General features: G+C 33.5%; 2 protein-coding genes across 3 annotated transcripts; one reads left to right on the forward strand and one right to left on the reverse strand.

The window, feature by feature from the left end:
• Window positions 1–1,136: 1,136 nt before the first annotated feature.
• On the reverse strand, window positions 1,137–5,002 carry LOC145626778 (uncharacterized). 2 transcript variants are annotated; one of them, XM_081679257.1, is made up of 8 exons: window positions 4,874–5,002; window positions 4,220–4,591; window positions 3,944–4,029; window positions 3,353–3,431; window positions 3,194–3,253; window positions 2,682–2,803; window positions 2,486–2,557; window positions 1,137–1,523 (listed from the first exon to the last, which is right to left on the reverse strand). In XM_081679257.1, the coding sequence occupies exons 2-8, from the start codon at window positions 4,589–4,591 to the stop codon at window positions 1,487–1,489; spliced, it is 828 nt and encodes a 275-aa protein (XP_081535383.1). In that variant the 5' UTR covers window positions 4,874–5,002; the 3' UTR covers window positions 1,137–1,486. The 2 variants fall into 2 exon arrangements, with proteins under 2 accessions (XP_081535383.1, XP_081535382.1); XM_081679256.1 differs by having other exon boundaries at window positions 1,137–1,677.
• A 1,659-nt stretch (window positions 5,003–6,661) lies between these two features.
• On the forward strand, window positions 6,662–11,915 carry LOC145626780 (expansin-A13-like). Its single transcript, XM_081679259.1, has 2 exons — window positions 6,662–7,250; window positions 11,389–11,915. The coding sequence occupies exons 1-2, from the start codon at window positions 6,745–6,747 to the stop codon at window positions 11,693–11,695; spliced, it is 813 nt and encodes a 270-aa protein (XP_081535385.1). The 5' UTR covers window positions 6,662–6,744; the 3' UTR covers window positions 11,696–11,915.
• Window positions 11,916–17,942: the final 6,027 nt, after the last annotated feature.

The following is a 17,942-nucleotide window of genomic DNA, read 5'->3' on the forward strand; positions in this document are numbered from 1 at the left end:
GTGGGGGTGGCTGGGAAAATTTTGGGTTTTTTTTTTTTTAATTTTCTGTTTTTTTTTTTTTAAATTTTCTGTTTTTTTTTATCAATTAAGATAAATGGACCAATTATATCTTGACATGTGTCATCATTAACCCCTAATGACTAACGGAGTTAACGATCGTTGGTCATTAATGGCACTCGGTGAATTTTTAAAAAACTGAGTGGCATTTGGTGAATTTTGAAAAGTCCGATGGCATTTGGTGAATTTTTAAGGTACTAAGTGGCATTTGGTGAAATAGCCGATTTTAAAATTGACAAAGCTTGTAATTTGCTAAAGTTTGAATGAAAGTATGACAAGGTAACATTGCTCATTGTTGCCTCACTCGATTGTCCATCCTAGGGGTGTCAATTCGAATGATCGGATCGGATCTGATATGATCGGGTCGGGTCAATTTTTAAAGTTAAGTCATACTAAATTGTTATGTCCACGCGAATCTAAATCTGAATCGAATATTTTTAAGACCGGTTTCGAATCGAGTTGGGTCGGGTGTGTTTTTGACACCTCTAGTCCACCTAGGGCTATTTGGGAGTTTTGGGATAGAGAATCACATGTTATTCTTAGTCTTCATTTACTTTGTGAAATTTTGGCGGATTGTTTGTTGGACCTAGAAATAAACTAGTCAACTTAGAAGTGATCAAATTTCAAGTTGCTAAAAGTAAGCTCATTTGGTGCTCATTTATACCACAATGATTAGAGTTCTTTGAGCTTAAAACTAAACTATCACATCATTCTACAAATGAGTACCTTATGGTGAAACCCAACCGTTTTGGATCATAGCTACTTACAGAGTTATTGTTGTTTAGGATTAGAATAAACTTGATTCACCTTTAAAAAAAAAAAAAAAAAAGGAGCTGCACTATAAAGCGCAGTAATTTATTCACATACATCTTCTGTTTGATGTTGTTCTTAGTTGCTATTTTATAGACTTTTCAATACACATCTTCAAACATCAATATCACTAATAACATATATTTAAATTTATTTAACTTGTATTATTTTGAAACTACAGATGGTAGAGAAATTTACAAGACCTTGCACAAACTCAAAGTGTGGTTTCTTATACATAAATAAAAATATCAATAAGAAAGGGAGGAATATTGCAAAATTGATTTTGTTACTTGTTGATATTTATGTGGCTTGTCAATCTCACATATGAAATTTCTGCTGAAGGGCATCCTAAAAAAACCATTAGACACTATTCATTTCACATCTTGGATGATACTACAATCAACTTTATGCAAAAAGAAACTTAAAATTCTGCATAACGTCAGTCTCTGATGTACAATGCTTCATCATTGTAGAAAGCGTGTTGAATGACATATAAGCTTCTCGTTCTACTTCGATCCACAATGTCACAGCATGCTTGAAGTGGTGACTGGTGTCATGGAAATATCCACTCCAATATTGGCAAGGCCTCCAAATACAAGGTGACATTTGCTTTGGCTTTTCAGAAATATCTCGATAAATGACTTGTACAGGCATACCTTCATACATCATAACAAACTGTTACCATACGCTCCTCCAAGATAGGCTTGTCATATCTTGTGCACACTATAACCAGGATCTTCTACGGTCAAGCTTTCCTTCCAATTCTCGAATTCAGATCCACCAAAGACAACTTGTTTTATGCCAACAAAACTTCCCATATGGAACACCAAGCACAAGAGTTAATCTAACAGTTTATATAAATCCTCTAGTATATATTAAGGAGAATAGGTGATGCACAATGTAGTGCAATTCCTTCAAGCTATGTTACTCAGACACTGGTTTGAGTATTAGGTGCAGGTAAATATCAAAATGGTTGTTACACAAGAATGTAAAAATCAGACACGATACACTATCAGCTAGAATTGGACATGGTTGCAAGGACACGAGTCACACAACATATACAGTACATGTTCATGTTTAGAAGACTTTGTGTGAGTTAAAGCATACAGATACATGCACACATCTTAAGCTGACTTGATTTTTAATTTTTGTTGAAACACTTATATGAAACCTACTTGTGATTTGTGAACACGTATCGCACTTATTCTTATCTTCATTCTATGTTTACAATTTTTCTACGATTATGAAGTTCAAGAAAATTGAAGTGTAAGAGTGGGCATGAAGTGTTGTATAAGAATCATTACCCTTGTCAGAATGTTGATTGTTAGACATGGGTAGGAAGACAAGCTGAAGAGCCAAACATAGGCTTTAAGTTGTCAGAAAAAAAATAGCAATACTACATATGTACATATAACCTCTAGACTCCTTTCCATTATATATAGAAAGTATCTTATATATTCCACTTCCATCATCAGATTTTCATTTTGCAGTAATAAGATTACATAATTTGATAAATAAATTCATCTAATCCCTCACGTATACATTAACAAGGTCCATGATATGACTGAGACTTTAACAATAAGATAGATAGGGAACTGGGGAAGGTATAAAGCCTTACTCAGAGCTTATCTGTGTCAATGCATTCAATAGAACATCCAGAAGCAGCGATTCACTTGTCCCAATATCAACCCTGTCAGCATATTAAGCAAAAATAAGTAATTCACCACAAATTCTATAGAACCTTGCAGTCTGTTACAAGTAAAGAAGATTCAAGCTCAAGCATAATCACTTTCAATTTGAATTAAACTCTGTACCATATTCGTGCCACATTGTCTTGAATCTCAAGATCCCCTATATTATAAAAGGTGGTCGGATCAACATTCGCTCCTTGGATAGCGTCATAACTTAGTCTTTTGTCTAATGGAGATTGTGATAACTGCATCAGAGACAGAAAGCTTTTGAATTAGAAAGTACTGTAATTGTAACCTCCTGACAAGAAAATTTGAAGGGCATAATTTTTCCTCTCTATGTATCTAGTAATTGCATTAAGTTGATAAAAACTAAAAAGAGAGGTGGCCTTTCTAATGCACGAAACAAAACTTTGTTATTAGGATGTTCATGAACCAAAGAATTCATAGAATCGTCAGGATCATGAATATTTGATAATTCATGCAACTAAATAATAAACAAAGCTAGTTTGTATATACATCAATGCTGCACCCAAGCACAATTGAACTAAGAAATTGCAGAAGTATCATCAACTTTTGGCAAGAGTACATATCTCCAACATCACACTAAATATCATGCTCCTGAAGAATAGCATTACCTGCATATTCAGTGAATTGCAACCACCAAGACGTCCAATGATGTGCCACGACCGAATAACCTATAAGCAAACATAATTATATATTTATATGAAACTACTTCCATTAAACTAGATTCATTTAGCATCATATACCCTATCTTTTGAAGAACAGTGACTTACATCGCAAATCAAAGAAACGTCTTTCTGTAGTGGAGAATTGTATAATTCAAACCATATATATGAATTTGTGAAATCAAATCTGCCAACCACCAAAAAGATTAAAATGAATAAACAGACTTAATTCAGGGTTATACAAAACAAGACAGCATTGCAAAGAATATTACAGGTATGTAAAGAAGTTCGATTGCTGTTTGAGACATTAGACTGTTAGCTTTACCAAGAAAATCAAAAGCAAAATGGGACTAATACAGCACAAGAAACTAACATGTTACCACTTAACAGATAATCATCCAATCCAGATTAAATACAAGCTAACTCAAAAGTTATTCAATATTGTCCGTCACAAGTAACCCAGGTTAAGTAAAAGCCAACAGATTTTGGACTACAGCAGACTAAGCAGAGTAGAAGTTTGGACTTGCATCTCAAATACGATATTTCCATAGTGTGTAATGACTTTGCACAAATTACACATTAGTCACTCCCCTTACTAAACTACAAATCTGTGATTAAACAAAACTTGAAACATAATCAACAAACGGTCACTATAAAGAAGTTGTGAATATAATTTCAAAGACGATAGCCCAAACTTACTTGTTGAATGTAACTTTCATGGCTGAGCCAGAACCAGTTTTAACTTGCAATATCTTGTTCTTTTTTTTCCTCAACCTTTCCTCCATCTGAAACATCATTCATACCACTAAGAGCTCGAAATCACATTAAAAAAAAATAAACATGACACTACTTCTCATCCATCACTCAATGTAACAGTAATTAATCAACTAAATTCACCAAATAAAGTATACATATTGAAATACACTACAAGATATAACCATGAACTTCATAGAACCATAGGAATTTCAATCTTACTTTGGACTGAGCAGTATCCGGATCATCAAGGCAGTCACCAAGAATTTCAGCAAATTCCGGGTCCCGGTCATAGTCTTTCTCTTCTCCTCTTTCCCTAAATCTCTTCTGAGGTCCATCAAGCTCCTCCTCATCATCCAACACCTCGAATTCGCTCTCCGAATTTCGGGTTATCAGCTGTTTCTTACACCCTTTCTCCAAGAACAAGATTCTAAAATCCCAATTTTGAGTCTTATAATTTCTGGGTTTCAAACATTTCCAACTTGAATATCCAAATTTTGGAAAAAGGGTAAAATTATTATGTTGAAAGGAAGCTAAGCAGCCTGCAGTCTTGGCTAACTCTAGAGGGTTTCCACCATAACACATATGCAACATCTTCAAATTAAAGTTCATGCCAAAAAAAAATTACTTAATTAGAAGTTGTAAACATTCATAAATTCTAATCAACAACTAAGAAAACCCAGTTCTAATCTGGATTTTGGGCAGTGTTGGAAAGTTAAAAGAAAAATGCACAACATCAAAAATACTTTGAATAAATCAATTGTACAAAATTCCAAAGTGCAAAATGGATAGTTCAGTTAAGCACAAAGATAAAGAAATTTAGAGAAATTAAGAGCATAATTGAATAGAGTGTGAAGAAATGTGCAGGGAAGTTACCTTTAAGGAGAAGGGAGCACGATGAAAGGGATGAGTTTATAGTTTCGTCAATAGGAGCAGAAGATTGGTTTTCTATTTTTTCCTTTTTTTTTTTTTTTTTTTTTTTTTTTTATGGGAAAGGTTGGTTTTATCACATAATATGAATTAAGAGTATGCACAATGGCGAAGAAAAATAAAATTCTGGAAATTTTTTTGATCCCATCAATAAAAAAAAAAAATCAAAAACTGGACCCGTGTGTGAACTTTTTTACAAAAGTTCATGAAGTTTTTGGTAAAAAATTACTATTGGGATAAAATTTTCCCCTAACTATTTCTTCATGTAACGAATTTTATCACCATTGGAAAAGCTCTAAATGCATACCTTTAAAAAAAAAATGAGTTAAGGCATAATGCATAAGCTTATGGGAAAAAAAATTATGATCATCTGTGTTTTTTTATTTTTTTCAAATAAGTTATCATTTATAAATTATAGCCGTTTTATATTTTTTAATCACAAAAAAATCTACCATTTAAATAAACACAGGTGTCACCATTTTAAATCTATTTGATCGTTGCATTTTGGGACTTCTCTGCTTCACGCTACTTTTTGTCTCTTTTTACTGTTTTTTTCTTCCTATTTTGGCTCGTGGGGTGAGGGAGCTATTCCTTTCCATGGAAAGAATTGGGTATTATCCTCCCATTAAAAAGATCCTTATAGCAATTTTCACATCCATGAGGATGGTAAAAAAGAAACAAAAAGAGAGCTAAAAGGATATATATCCTCTTGATTGTTGATGCTCTTAGTCCCTCAACTTCAAAGTGTGGCAAATTGGTCCTTAGCCACCCAAGAGTCCAAGACTTATACTTTCCACTTGCAATAATAGTTGAGCATCAATGATTCAGTTTAGGCTTTTTTTTCACAAAATGAGTTGCTAAAGTTTAAGGGAAGGTTGCATTTCTCAACCTCTAATAGATGGAATTATTAATGACTTAGCCAGCAAAGCTGAGAGACTAATCAATTTATCACATTAGAAAGTTGAGGGGACTAAAAGTACTCGAATACCAAAGTTGAGGGATTGTACATTCCAAATATGATGGTGAAAGCGTATGCAATAAGGGTCATTTCCGTTGAATATCAAGCCTTACTTAAAAGAATGTGATAGTTATTTCCAAGATTGTGAAAACCAATTAACATCACAACTATTATTAAGATAATGTTATGTTCACGGAAATGTTCATTAGATTTAGTTTTTATGTTCTTTAAAGAATGTGAAAGTTAACTCTAATAAATGTGAAGTTATACTTAGGGCATGTTCTCATTGACTGAACTCGGCTGAACTGAACTGAAATGAATATTTTATAAGAGAAGGAAATTAGGTGTTGAACTGAACTGAATTGAACTGACCTGAACTGAACTGAATTGAATTTCAACGTAAGAGAACAAACCCTTAATGCTTGTTTGGTTGACACACATAAATTCACGAACTTTCAAGGCAAGATTTTCATACACTTTTCTTCTACGTATTCAAGTGAACATCCATCCATACTTCAAGCGAACTTTGCTTCTCTCCCATTATTAAGCCTTGAACTGTTATTCTCCGGATTTAATAACTTTAAATGTTGAAATTACATTTAAACAACCAAATCATAAAGTATATTTACAAGGTATCAATTCCAAAACTTTGATCTTTATACAAAGTGCTCCTAAAGTAGAAACCATCTACCACTCACTCTCATTCTCTCAACTTTGTTTCTCATTCAAAAAGCTACAAAAAAGACAAACACACATTCAAACAAACACCCAAACAAGTGAAACAACTAACCATCCTTCTTTAACATTTCTCCCTTTCCCTTTCTCTCACTCCCCTCAAATCTCTCTCTTGTCCATAATAATGCCATTTCATTCACACTCCCTCTTCCCACTCACTCCATCACTCCTCCTTCTCCTCCTCCTCCTCTCTCTCCTCCACCCCTCCATTGCACACTACAACCCACCACCCTCCTCCTCCTCCCCACTCCTCTCCCAATGGGAGTCAGCGCGTGCAACATACTACGCCGCGGCAGACCCCCGTGACATCGTCGGTGGTGCATGTGGTTACGGCAACCTCGAAAAAGCCGGCTACGGTAAAGCTACTGTTGGGTTGAGCACTGCTTTGTTTCACAAGGGTCAGATCTGTGGCGCTTGTTTTGAAGTTAGGTGTGTTGAGGATCTTCGGAATTGTATTCCGGGTACTTCTATTCTTGTTACTGCTACTAATTTTTGTGCTCCCAATTTTGGGTTTGCTGCTGATGCTGGTGGTCGCTGCAATCCTCCCAATAAGCATTTTGTTCTTCCTATTGAAGCTTTTGAGAAGATCGCTCTTTGGAAAGCTGGCAATATGGCTGTTCAATATCGAAGGTATATATTTATTCTTTTGGTTTTTTGGTTGTTTAAATGTAGACGGGATTTGATCTGAGGTATTGGGTATGAGTAGTTCGCGAGACTTTAACCAACTAAGCTAGTTGACATACGGGTTTTTTATATTCATTTGCTTATTCTTTTTGTATTTTGGTTGTTTAAATGTAGACAGGATTTGATCCGAGGTATTGGGTACAAGTAATTCCGCGAGACTTTAACCAACTAAGCTAATTGACATACACGGGATATTTGTGGGTTTGTTTTGTTTAGTTGATGTAGCTTGATTGGAATTAATTCAGGTGCTCAAGGTTGATTATTTTAAATAGGTGGTGCAATTGAAAAAGGGGTTTTGTGATTATGGTTGTTGGGAATTTATGAGATGTTGCAGTCATCAATTGCATGTGTTATAGTGTAATTGTCTTGATAAAGATGCTAATTGATGGTAGGTTTGTTGCATGTTTTTCGACCTGGGTTCGAAACTTCTTAGGCCATGTTCTATCATTTAACCTCCTTATTTGAGCTTGTTGTGAATTGATACTATTGATCTTACTACCTTATTTAAGCTGAGTATGATTTATGAAGTACAAAAAGTAGGGAGATTAATACCAAAGCTAGTCCTTGATCGAATTGTCAATTTCAAGGACTAATTGTAGACTATGTTCTTTACATATTGATTTTTCTTAGCCCCTTATTGCTCGTGAAATACAGGAATTTGTGTAAATTTGGGTGTGGCTCTGGTAATTTGGATTGGCTATGGGTCAATTTTGCAAAGTTTAGGTAGATTTTCGTACTTGAAGAAGGGTGATGCTTCGTCTATAATGACAAGCTTGCTTCAAAGATTTTAGATTAAATTTTGTCATTTGAGAAGAATTTTCTTTGCCTTCAAAAGGTTAGTGCTCGCTCATAGTTTAAAAAATCGTTAATTGTATATGCTAAGCATGTGAAAAATTTCATGCTCCTTGCAAACCTTGATAGGGGAATACGAGTATAATGATCTTTGTAGTGTTTCCTAAATGCTTATAACTTCCTAAAATAGGAGTAGACCATGATTTGATCTCCCGAGAAACTGAGATATCCTCTTTTGAGCTGACATTGTCTTAAATCCTAAATCGTGAGGGATTTGGACAAGTGCTATTTACTTATGGATGGAGTATGCTGTACCACGGCCAATGAGCTAAGTATGATACTGCTTGATACAAATTTACCTTTCTATTCAGTTACTTCCATCCTGTATTCTATATGTACTATATGATGGATTGCACATTGTGGTGCTTTTACAGAGCCTTCATAGAAGAGTTGTAGTCATAGTACTCAAACCATTATGGGTTAAAATGTTATGAGCATATGATCACATTTCATCCTAAATCAATGGTCCAAAATTCTGTAGGATTCTCCATACCATTTCTTCTTTTTTCAGTTCATGTTTGGTACAATAGTTCATCCAGTGAAACAAAGAGGAATAAGTCGGATAACGTCCTTGCATTCAGTTGATTTGGTGCTCACGTAATCTATTTAGGCACTTCATGAGTTCATGGTCTCCATACAAGGTTCACAGAAGTTTTAAGAATATATATCTTAGAAAATTCCCTAAATCACTCAGTGCAGTCTGATAATAATTCTATATTCTTCCTGCATGTAAGCTTTGGAGTAGCTTTTCTTATGGACTATGTTTGGATAGGATTATTTGAAGGGAAAGTGAGGGATAATCATATAATTTCCCGTATTTGATAAAGGGCAAGCTTCCCTTTTCCATAAACAATATCCCTCCATTGTACAGATTTGGAAGGAAATTGGAAGGTCACTCTTTCCCTTCCTTCACCTCTCTTTCTCTTCCCTCCCTTTCCTTGCCCTCCCTTTCTCTTCACTATTGTTATCCAAACATAGTGTAAGACCATGTCTTAACTTATCTGTCTAATTATAGGGGACAAAATAGATAAACTTGTATTAGGGACAATCTCTATTTGATCCACCTCCTCTTAGTACTCCGTAGCCCGTTTGTAAGAGCTAAGTGTGATCTTTGTTACATATGCTATGCATTTTCAAATTTTAGATTTATAGACTATTATTAATGGCATTCCCTTTGGAAATTTCATGAGAAATACCCATTGCAATGGATTTTAGCCGTCAAATGGCCAATTATATTCTATTATTGAAATTCATTAGGTGGCTTATTTGATACCCTTCCTTAATGCTTGAACTCCTTATGTGGATTATCTTCATAGTTTTACTAGGAGGAGGAAAAGTTCTAAACAATGTCCAAGCAACTAATTTCACGAGGCCTTGTAAAACCAACAGAAGTGGAGGTAAGTTGTTTAATTTTTTGAGAAGATTGATTGGGGATATTAGCCTCGTAGTCGTGGGAGGATTTACCAATCGTTGATGGAAGCACAACTTCCACAATTATGTCTACTTTCACGAATTTTTGAAGAAATAAGTTAAAATGGAACTTGAAGTGGCTAGGAGATGATTTAAAACTCTTACAAATGAGGTAGCCTTGGAAGGATGAAATTGCTCTCACATTATCAGCTATGAGGCTGAATTCTCTTTTCTTTCTTTAACATTTTTGGTATACAGCAGAAGGAAAGAGTCTGGCATCTGGCGAATGGAAGTTTGATTTAGGACAATCTGTTGTTCTCTGAATGTGCCAAATCTAGAGTTTAAGACCCCTGAATTTAAAATTTTGGGTGGCCTAAAATTGCCATTAAGTTCAAAATTTATCAAGCAATTAGTAAAAATGTATGGCTAGTGTGTTCTAGCTGGCATTTGTTCTGCCCAAATGTGCCCAAATACCAAGATACACCTGCAAGTCCAGTAACCTGCAAGCAAAGCCTAGGCCCATGTTGAGAAAATCTATCTTAGCGATAAACTATCCATGCCCATTTCATATTAAGTTGAGCAGTTATATTGTTGAGGGTGCTAATGCAGATATTGGGCATGAAGAAGTTGGGTTTGGAAGAGTATGTTTGAGGGGATCATGGTTGGCGAGTACATAATGTAGCTGAGCCCATATTTGCGATTTAAGGCTTCAATTGTTGGTTGTTTGTTTGTCAACTTTGAGGAAAAATGTTCTTGTGTCTCTTCAACATTATTGGTAAAGAGTTGTAAAGCCAAGGGTAGTGATGGAAGTGTATGATTCAGGGTAATCTGGTGTTCTGTGTAGATGCTAAAGTTAGACATACTTTCAGAATTATAGATCTTGGTTTGACTAATATTGTCTTGGTTTGATTAGAAGATATATGGCCATTATGATCTAGCTTCCATTTGATCTGTCCAAATGTCAAGATACACCCTGCTTACCCAAGTGTTAGCAAGCTAAGCTATGGCCCATATTAAGATATGGTCAATATTAACAACTCTTTTAAGGAGCATTGCCTTTCTGCTTTCCAGGCTACTCCACCAAAGCTTATTAAGAGTGGCAGCAGTGACCATTAGATCTTTTTTTTTTTTTTTTTTTTTTTGGTTAGCCGTCTACTGGAACATCAATGCAGTAGAAAAAAAAGAACAATTTATCACTATGTAATGTACACGATATAACATCTTCGGTTATGAAAGTACTTCACAATTTTGGTAAAATCTTTAGTTGTCTATGTATTGTATTCTTAATCTGTTTGATATGGAGTCATGCATGCTTAATATAACTGGATGACCATGTTATCTCGTCTCTTTTTATGTTCTTAGACTTCTTACAAACTGAGTTACATGTGTGCATGGAACCTGCTGGTGGTGGGTGGTCTGCTTATATTCTTTCAGAACTCCTCTTTAAGAATGTCTTATACCTCAAAACCACACCAGTTTGTAGTGTTTCCATGTAGTATATCTTTTTCACTCTGCAGCATATTAATTCACATATAACAGCTAGCAATTCCATATTATTGCTTCAGATGTACAGCATGTACTGGAGTCCCATACCCATTCATTATCAATTGCCTTCAAGCATAGAAATAAATTTTTCCCTGTTTTGACGATGGAATTACTTTGATATTTCGATGTAGAGAATGGCAATTAGATGCAGTTAGTTTAAACCAGTAGACCAATAAAATCGGTTTTTCTCCATTTTATACATTTAAATTTCTGAAAGATCTAGCAAACTCCTTTTTCCGACTGCCAGTTTAAGTGTTTGTCCTTCGATTATGAGCAGGATCCGATGCAGAAAGGAAGGAGGGATTCGGTTTACCATCGATGCATCTGGAGTATTTATGTCCGTTCTCATCAGCAATGTTGCAGGAGCAGGTGATGTTACCGCCGTAAAAGTTAAGGGGTCACAAACTGGATGGCTTCCAATGTCCAGGAATTGGGGACAGAACTGGATACTCAATGCTAATTTGGAAAAGCAGCCTCTTTCATTCGAGGTCACTACAAGTGATGGGGCTATTCTCAAATCATATAATGTAGCTCCAAGGAGTTGGAAAACTGGCCAAACATTTGAAGGAAAACAATTCGATTAGAGAGCTACAATTCGTGATCTTATAATACGAAATTATTGGATTAGAGTTCAGCTGTATAAGCTATTCTTGCACCACCTTCATTAGTTAGGTTAAACTAAAGAATGAGCCAAAGGCTTAGGATAAATTCTAGATCTCTGTATCATTGTATGTGGATGTACACTATTACCCATTTTTGAGATAAATGGAATTTATGGCTGGTAGGCCATTGCCATCTTCTTTACTCATTTACCTTTAATACAGTACTTTGCATTACAACCTGGAAACCGAGCTCAACACTAAGCATTACAACCTGGACATCGATCTCAGTACTTTGCAATACAACCTGGAAATCGATCTCAGCTTCCTCCGCTGAAGCTGAATAGGAAGCATGCTTCAGGGCCTCGAAATACATCAGGGATTATGATTCTGCTGACCACAACACCCTTGCTCAAACACGAAACCACGGCATGGTTAAGACTACTAAGAGGATAAGCACAGGAGACCTGAAGTAGAAGCAGCAATCATCTATGTAATGTTATGTACTACAATCAATCAATCAAAGCTTTATGGCCCATAAAAGAGGAATGCTATGTAACTACATTTTGCCAAAATTCTTATCAACAGTGTCAAACTGATTTTAATCCTGAGCGCTCAATACAATGCCTCTCATCTCTCATGGATTTGACTAAGCACATTTACGATTTAGCCTTCAACCTCGATTGTAATTACAATATTTTCTCTAGACTTTGTTTTTTTAAATGCATCATTTTGACTAGTATATTTGTCAAGACATAACTTTAACCATTAATATCTTTAATTGTTTATTAGTAAAAATTGTAACTAAATTATATTATGAAAGAAGACATTGTCACAAATCTAATGATATATTACAGGGCATATAATAACATTTATTTATTTTATAATAGCAAAAAAATTTAAGTCAAACATGACATGTGAATAATACAAAAGTCAAACTGATCTATTTAAAAAACAAAGGGAATATCTGCATTAATTTCAATATAAATAGGGGCATTTGATGGACCTAAGCTTAATCAATGCCCAAGAAGCCCAAAACACTAGTAAACTAAACCTTTTATATATATATATATATATATATATATATATATATATATATATATATATATATATATATATATATATATATTGTAATCTACTTTATATTTCGTATTAAAAAGACTTTTTAATAAAGTTTATGCATCGTGTCAACCCCTTTAAATACTAGGAACATGACACATCATCTTATTAGCCATTAGCATGTACTTGGTACAAAATATTACTTATTTACATGTAAAATTAAATAGATGCTTATGTTACTTGGGACCAAGAGTATATTACTCCATAGTCCATACATAATAACTCTTACCATCTTAACTATCTATTCAATGTATCTTCTTGCTCAACAAACATACAGTTAAGTTGAATAAAATGAGTGTTTAGTTGTTCTAATTTTTTTTTTTTACTATGTAGTGAATTTAAGCCATTCATCTAAATTTTGATACAAAAAAACTTAGAAACTTTACTTTGAGATTTAGAAAAACTGTCATTTTTTTTCTATATGATGACATATCTAATTTTATTTTATTGTTGTGGAACATATTTAAATTTGATTATTACGTACAAGACAGATTCTTCAAATTCAAACAAACCAACTACAATGCAAAAGAAAATTACTTAAAAAGATGAACCAAATATTCAAGTAATTCAACTAAATAAAGTTAAAAGAAAATTTCAAAATAATTATCAAAATTTAGAAAAAATATGTCAAATTTGTTTAGTTAAGTAAACAAATACAATTTCCTAAGAAAAAAAAATAAAGTAAACATATATAATGTACAGCATTGTCAGTATAGTAATAGTAATAACCCGAGACAAGTCACTCATACTACACACTAATGTATTTTGTTATTTGATGGAATTTAATAAACTTAATTAATCAAATCACATGATATTTCTCACAGTAACATGGCTTTAAAAAATACGAAGTACTATTCTTTTAATAAAGGCACTAAAATCCTGTACAAAACAAATTTGCTTTAATTTTCCTTTTTCAGCAAAATTTTACCCTTATTAAGGTTCTGTTCACATTTATTGAACTGAGTTGAACTGAACTGAACTGAGCTGAACTGAATATTTTATGAGAGATGGAAATTAGGAGCTGAACTGAACTGAATTGAACTGATTGGAGCTGAACTAAACTTAACTAAACTGATTGGAGCTGAACTAAACTGAACTGAAATTAAGGGCTTGTTCACATTTACTTAATTTCAGTTCAGTTCAGCTCCTAATTTCCTTTTCTCATAAAATATTCATTTCAGCTCAGTTCAGCTCCAATTAGTTCAGTCTAGTTCAGCTCCAATTAGTTCAGTTCAGTTCAGCTCCAATCAGTTCAGTTCAGTTCAGTAAATGTGAACGGGCCCTCCTAAGTTACACTCCACTAAATCAATTAATCATATAAAAATAAATTAAATTTAACATTTAGCTAGTAAGACTTCAAATCAAAACCTATTCCTTATCAATACTAAAAGTCGACTTTGGTGACTTCAATGTGTTCCGGGTGACCTCTAGTAACTTGTATCTGGGTCGGTAATGATTTATCGTCTAACTGGAGATACATATACAGTCAATGTACATTAACTACCCTTGAAAATTTTCAAGTATAAATGCTCTGATGCTACAGTCAGTAAATAGATGATATGATCGTAAAGCTAATTTAAGAGGTTTAAGGTTAAGAAAATCCGTACCTTAGAAGTGAATATATTGGGGTATTTATAGAATCTCCGAATAGGTGTCTCGTGGTGGTCTTGTCAAGTGGGTGGTAGGTGTCCACGTGGTCAGAAGAAAATCTCCACAAGGCTAGTGAAGTATGTTGATTTGGATAATGGGCTAGTATGGATCATGATCAAAAATACAAAGGTTCAACCCGATTACCTAAACCATTTCGATATTATCCTGTACACTATGTACTCAAGTTCTGGCAAGACTGTTTAATCAATCTAATATAAATCCTTAGATAAAATTTAAAATGTGAGCTTTTAACGCCTTCATCATGTACTTGTATTTACCTTTGTTCGTACAATTACACAATGTGAATCATATACATACTCGTGTTAGCTAAACTTATCTCTATCTATATCCTACTTATTGTCAAATTTTGAAAGTGAGCTCTCATTATTAGAATCCAAAATCCAATAAAATCAATACACTTACAAATTTGAATTAAATTGAGGAACAACATGAAAAGTAAGATCTCACTTTTCATTATTAGTCAATAGTCATTTAGTCATTACATCTCTAATCAACACAATTATTATTATTTAGTCTTTTAATAGTTGTTACCACTTATAAAAACTCAATCCCTAAAATAGTTAACTTTTTGTGTTTTTCTATTTTCATGTGCCGCATAAAATTAAATTTATCAAAATTATGTGGTATTCAAACATTGAAAAATCAACATTATCTTGTTTTTTCTATGTTGGGCCATGATATTGTGACATCTGCCTATCTAGCTACTTCTTGGTGTTGGATCACACCGTGACGGTGATGACTTACAGCCAGGTAAATAGGGCCCACTTACCAATATCCTAAATAAACAGTTATTATCAAGATATTAGCCTTACAAATTTTAACCACATTTTTATTCCTAGAATACAGCTAAATGGTCCAAACAAAGGAAAAAAACAACATAATAAAAAGAATATCTTAGATAGATCTTTATTTCTCTAAATACTTGGCTCCTGTTAGACTAGGACCTTTTTACTTTAAGACACTTGGAAAGTCCCCATCATTACTGTTGTTTTTTTTCATTTATTTATTTTACTCTGGTTCATTATATATATTGCCCCTTGTATAAATAAAAATTATTATATGTACACTTGTTATAGGCTTTGTTTTTTTTTTTTTTTTTTTTTTTTTGAAAGATAATAGGCTTATTTATTTCTTCTTATTTTAATTTATTGTAGATAAAATATTAAATTAATTATTTTTCAAAAAAATAAATTAGAAAATTTCTGACAAAATAATTGTATTCAAAGTATAATTTATGACAATGTTGTATTTTGTATAAGGTTATATTCAGCTTAACTTATTGAAGTTTCCTTTGGGTTTTTTTTAAGTGTATTGGTTTGACTAGCACATAGCTATATAAAGATAAATTAAATAGAGTAAATTATTGTATAAATGAGATTTGTTGAGAAATTAAAATTTTGAAGAAGAAATAGTGCATTTGTAGTTTATTAAAAAGTTAAAAATGTGAGTTGAGATAATATATAATACGTAGTATACAATATACAATATCCTTTTTTAATATAATATATAATATAATTGGAAATCATGTGAGGATAGAGATATAATTTTGAAAAAAGCTAAGGGCATGTTCTCCTTAGCTTAAGTTTAGTTCACTTCACTTCAGTTCCTGATTTCCTTCTCTAATAAACATTTCATTTCAGTTCAGCTCCAATCAGTTCAGTTCAACTAAGTTACGTTCAGTTCAACTATGTTCAGTAAATTAGAATAGGCCCTAAGAAGAAGTTGTCTTGTAAAAGTAGTGCTTGAAAGTGGGGGATAACTCAGGTGGCTAGAGCTTTCTCTCAGCTTCTGATCATCTTGGGATCAATTCTCATCACTCGCTCTTTAACTAACACCAAAATATATAAGAAAGTGATGCACTTAGAGAAACAAAAGGGAGTATTAGCTTTATAAAAATCCATAATTTAACTTTTGCACTATTACATAGACCATTTTGATCTTCGACTTTTCTTTATGCATAAGTATAGTCATGTTGATGCTTGTTAGAATCATCTTAATATATAGTTTTTTAATATCATTTTTTTTTATAATTAATGCTAATTATTGATAAATAAAAAATGGGAAAATTTGCTAAAAATAGCACATCCCTTAAACGGCTATCATCAAGACAACCTTTAAATTAATTCCTCCGTTTTTTAGTTGACATCATTTGACTTTTACAATATTCACTCACTAGACTTTGACTCCCTTTTGCGCTTTATAGATACGAAAAAAAATATAGTCTGTGGGATCTTGTTTGAATCGTCTCGATGTATATTTTATTAATATCCACTTTTTACAATTTTACAATATTAATAATTAAAGATATTAATTGTTAAAAACATGCGTTAGCAAGCGTGATAATAGAAAGGTGTCAACTAAAAAAACAAAGGTAGTATATCTTAATATTACAACATTTGGGGGCGTCTTAAATTTAAATAGGTCAAAAGTGGGTGTAACTTGGTGAACAGGTTAACTAAGCCACGTGTTGCTCTATGATTGATTGGCTTAAAAGAATTATTCAACTCGTTTTCTTTTCTTTCTCCTCCCCACAACACCACCATTGTTGCAACTCCAACAGCCCCCTCTCCCATCCCCACCATCAATAATGCCCCCTTTCCAGCCTCATCCCCTCGAAACCTATCCCCTACCCAGCTCCACCCTTGAAATCCACCACCTTCATTCCCCTCCCCCCTTCCGATACATACCCCTCGTTTTCCCCACCCAAAACCCCCCTCGATCCCCTTCCTCATACCCAATTCTAGCCTCTTTCCTCGGCCTCAAAAATCATCCCTCCTATTCTTCATTCCTGTACAACCGCCCTTTCACTAACCCCAAAAACCCACCACGCTGGGTTCGTGGTGTTCATCGAGGGAGAGGAAGGGGGGTTCGTGAAATTATAAAATTTTACCTTTTCATCATTATTATGATTTTCATTTTAATAATTTTCTAATTGTATGTTTTAATGTACTATAAGAATTAGCTTACCCACTTTCTACTAGTACATATGAGTAGAACGAAAATTTTTTGTTGAGGTATAAACTTCCCAAACAACACATGTAAGTGTCCTACATTGAAAAAAAAAAAGAGTTTGACACTTTATAAGGCTAAGGACTTGTTCTCTTCACCTGAAACCAGTGATCTGGTTTGAATTTTTTAAGGTCTAATCTGGTCTGGTCTAAATTTTTCTGATCTGGTCTGGTTTGATCTGATTTAACAATTTGACTAAACTTTGACCGCATTTCAATACTAATCTATAAAGAAAAACACTATCAAAATGGATCTTGTTAGATTCGTCTCATCATGAACTTTTTAAATATGTAATTTTTATAAAAAAAAAAATTAATACACAATTAACGATATTTAACGATAAGTAAATGATAATCAAAAGTTCTGATCTGGCCAAATCTGAATCTTTCTGATCTGGTCTGATTATATATGAATTTATTAAGGAATAAGTAAT

Source organism: Chenopodium album, chromosome 4 (assembly GCF_948465745.1).
Source record: "Chenopodium album chromosome 4, dcCheAlbu1.1, whole genome shotgun sequence".
In the NCBI taxonomy this organism is placed as follows: domain Eukaryota; kingdom Viridiplantae; phylum Streptophyta; class Magnoliopsida; order Caryophyllales; family Amaranthaceae; genus Chenopodium; species Chenopodium album.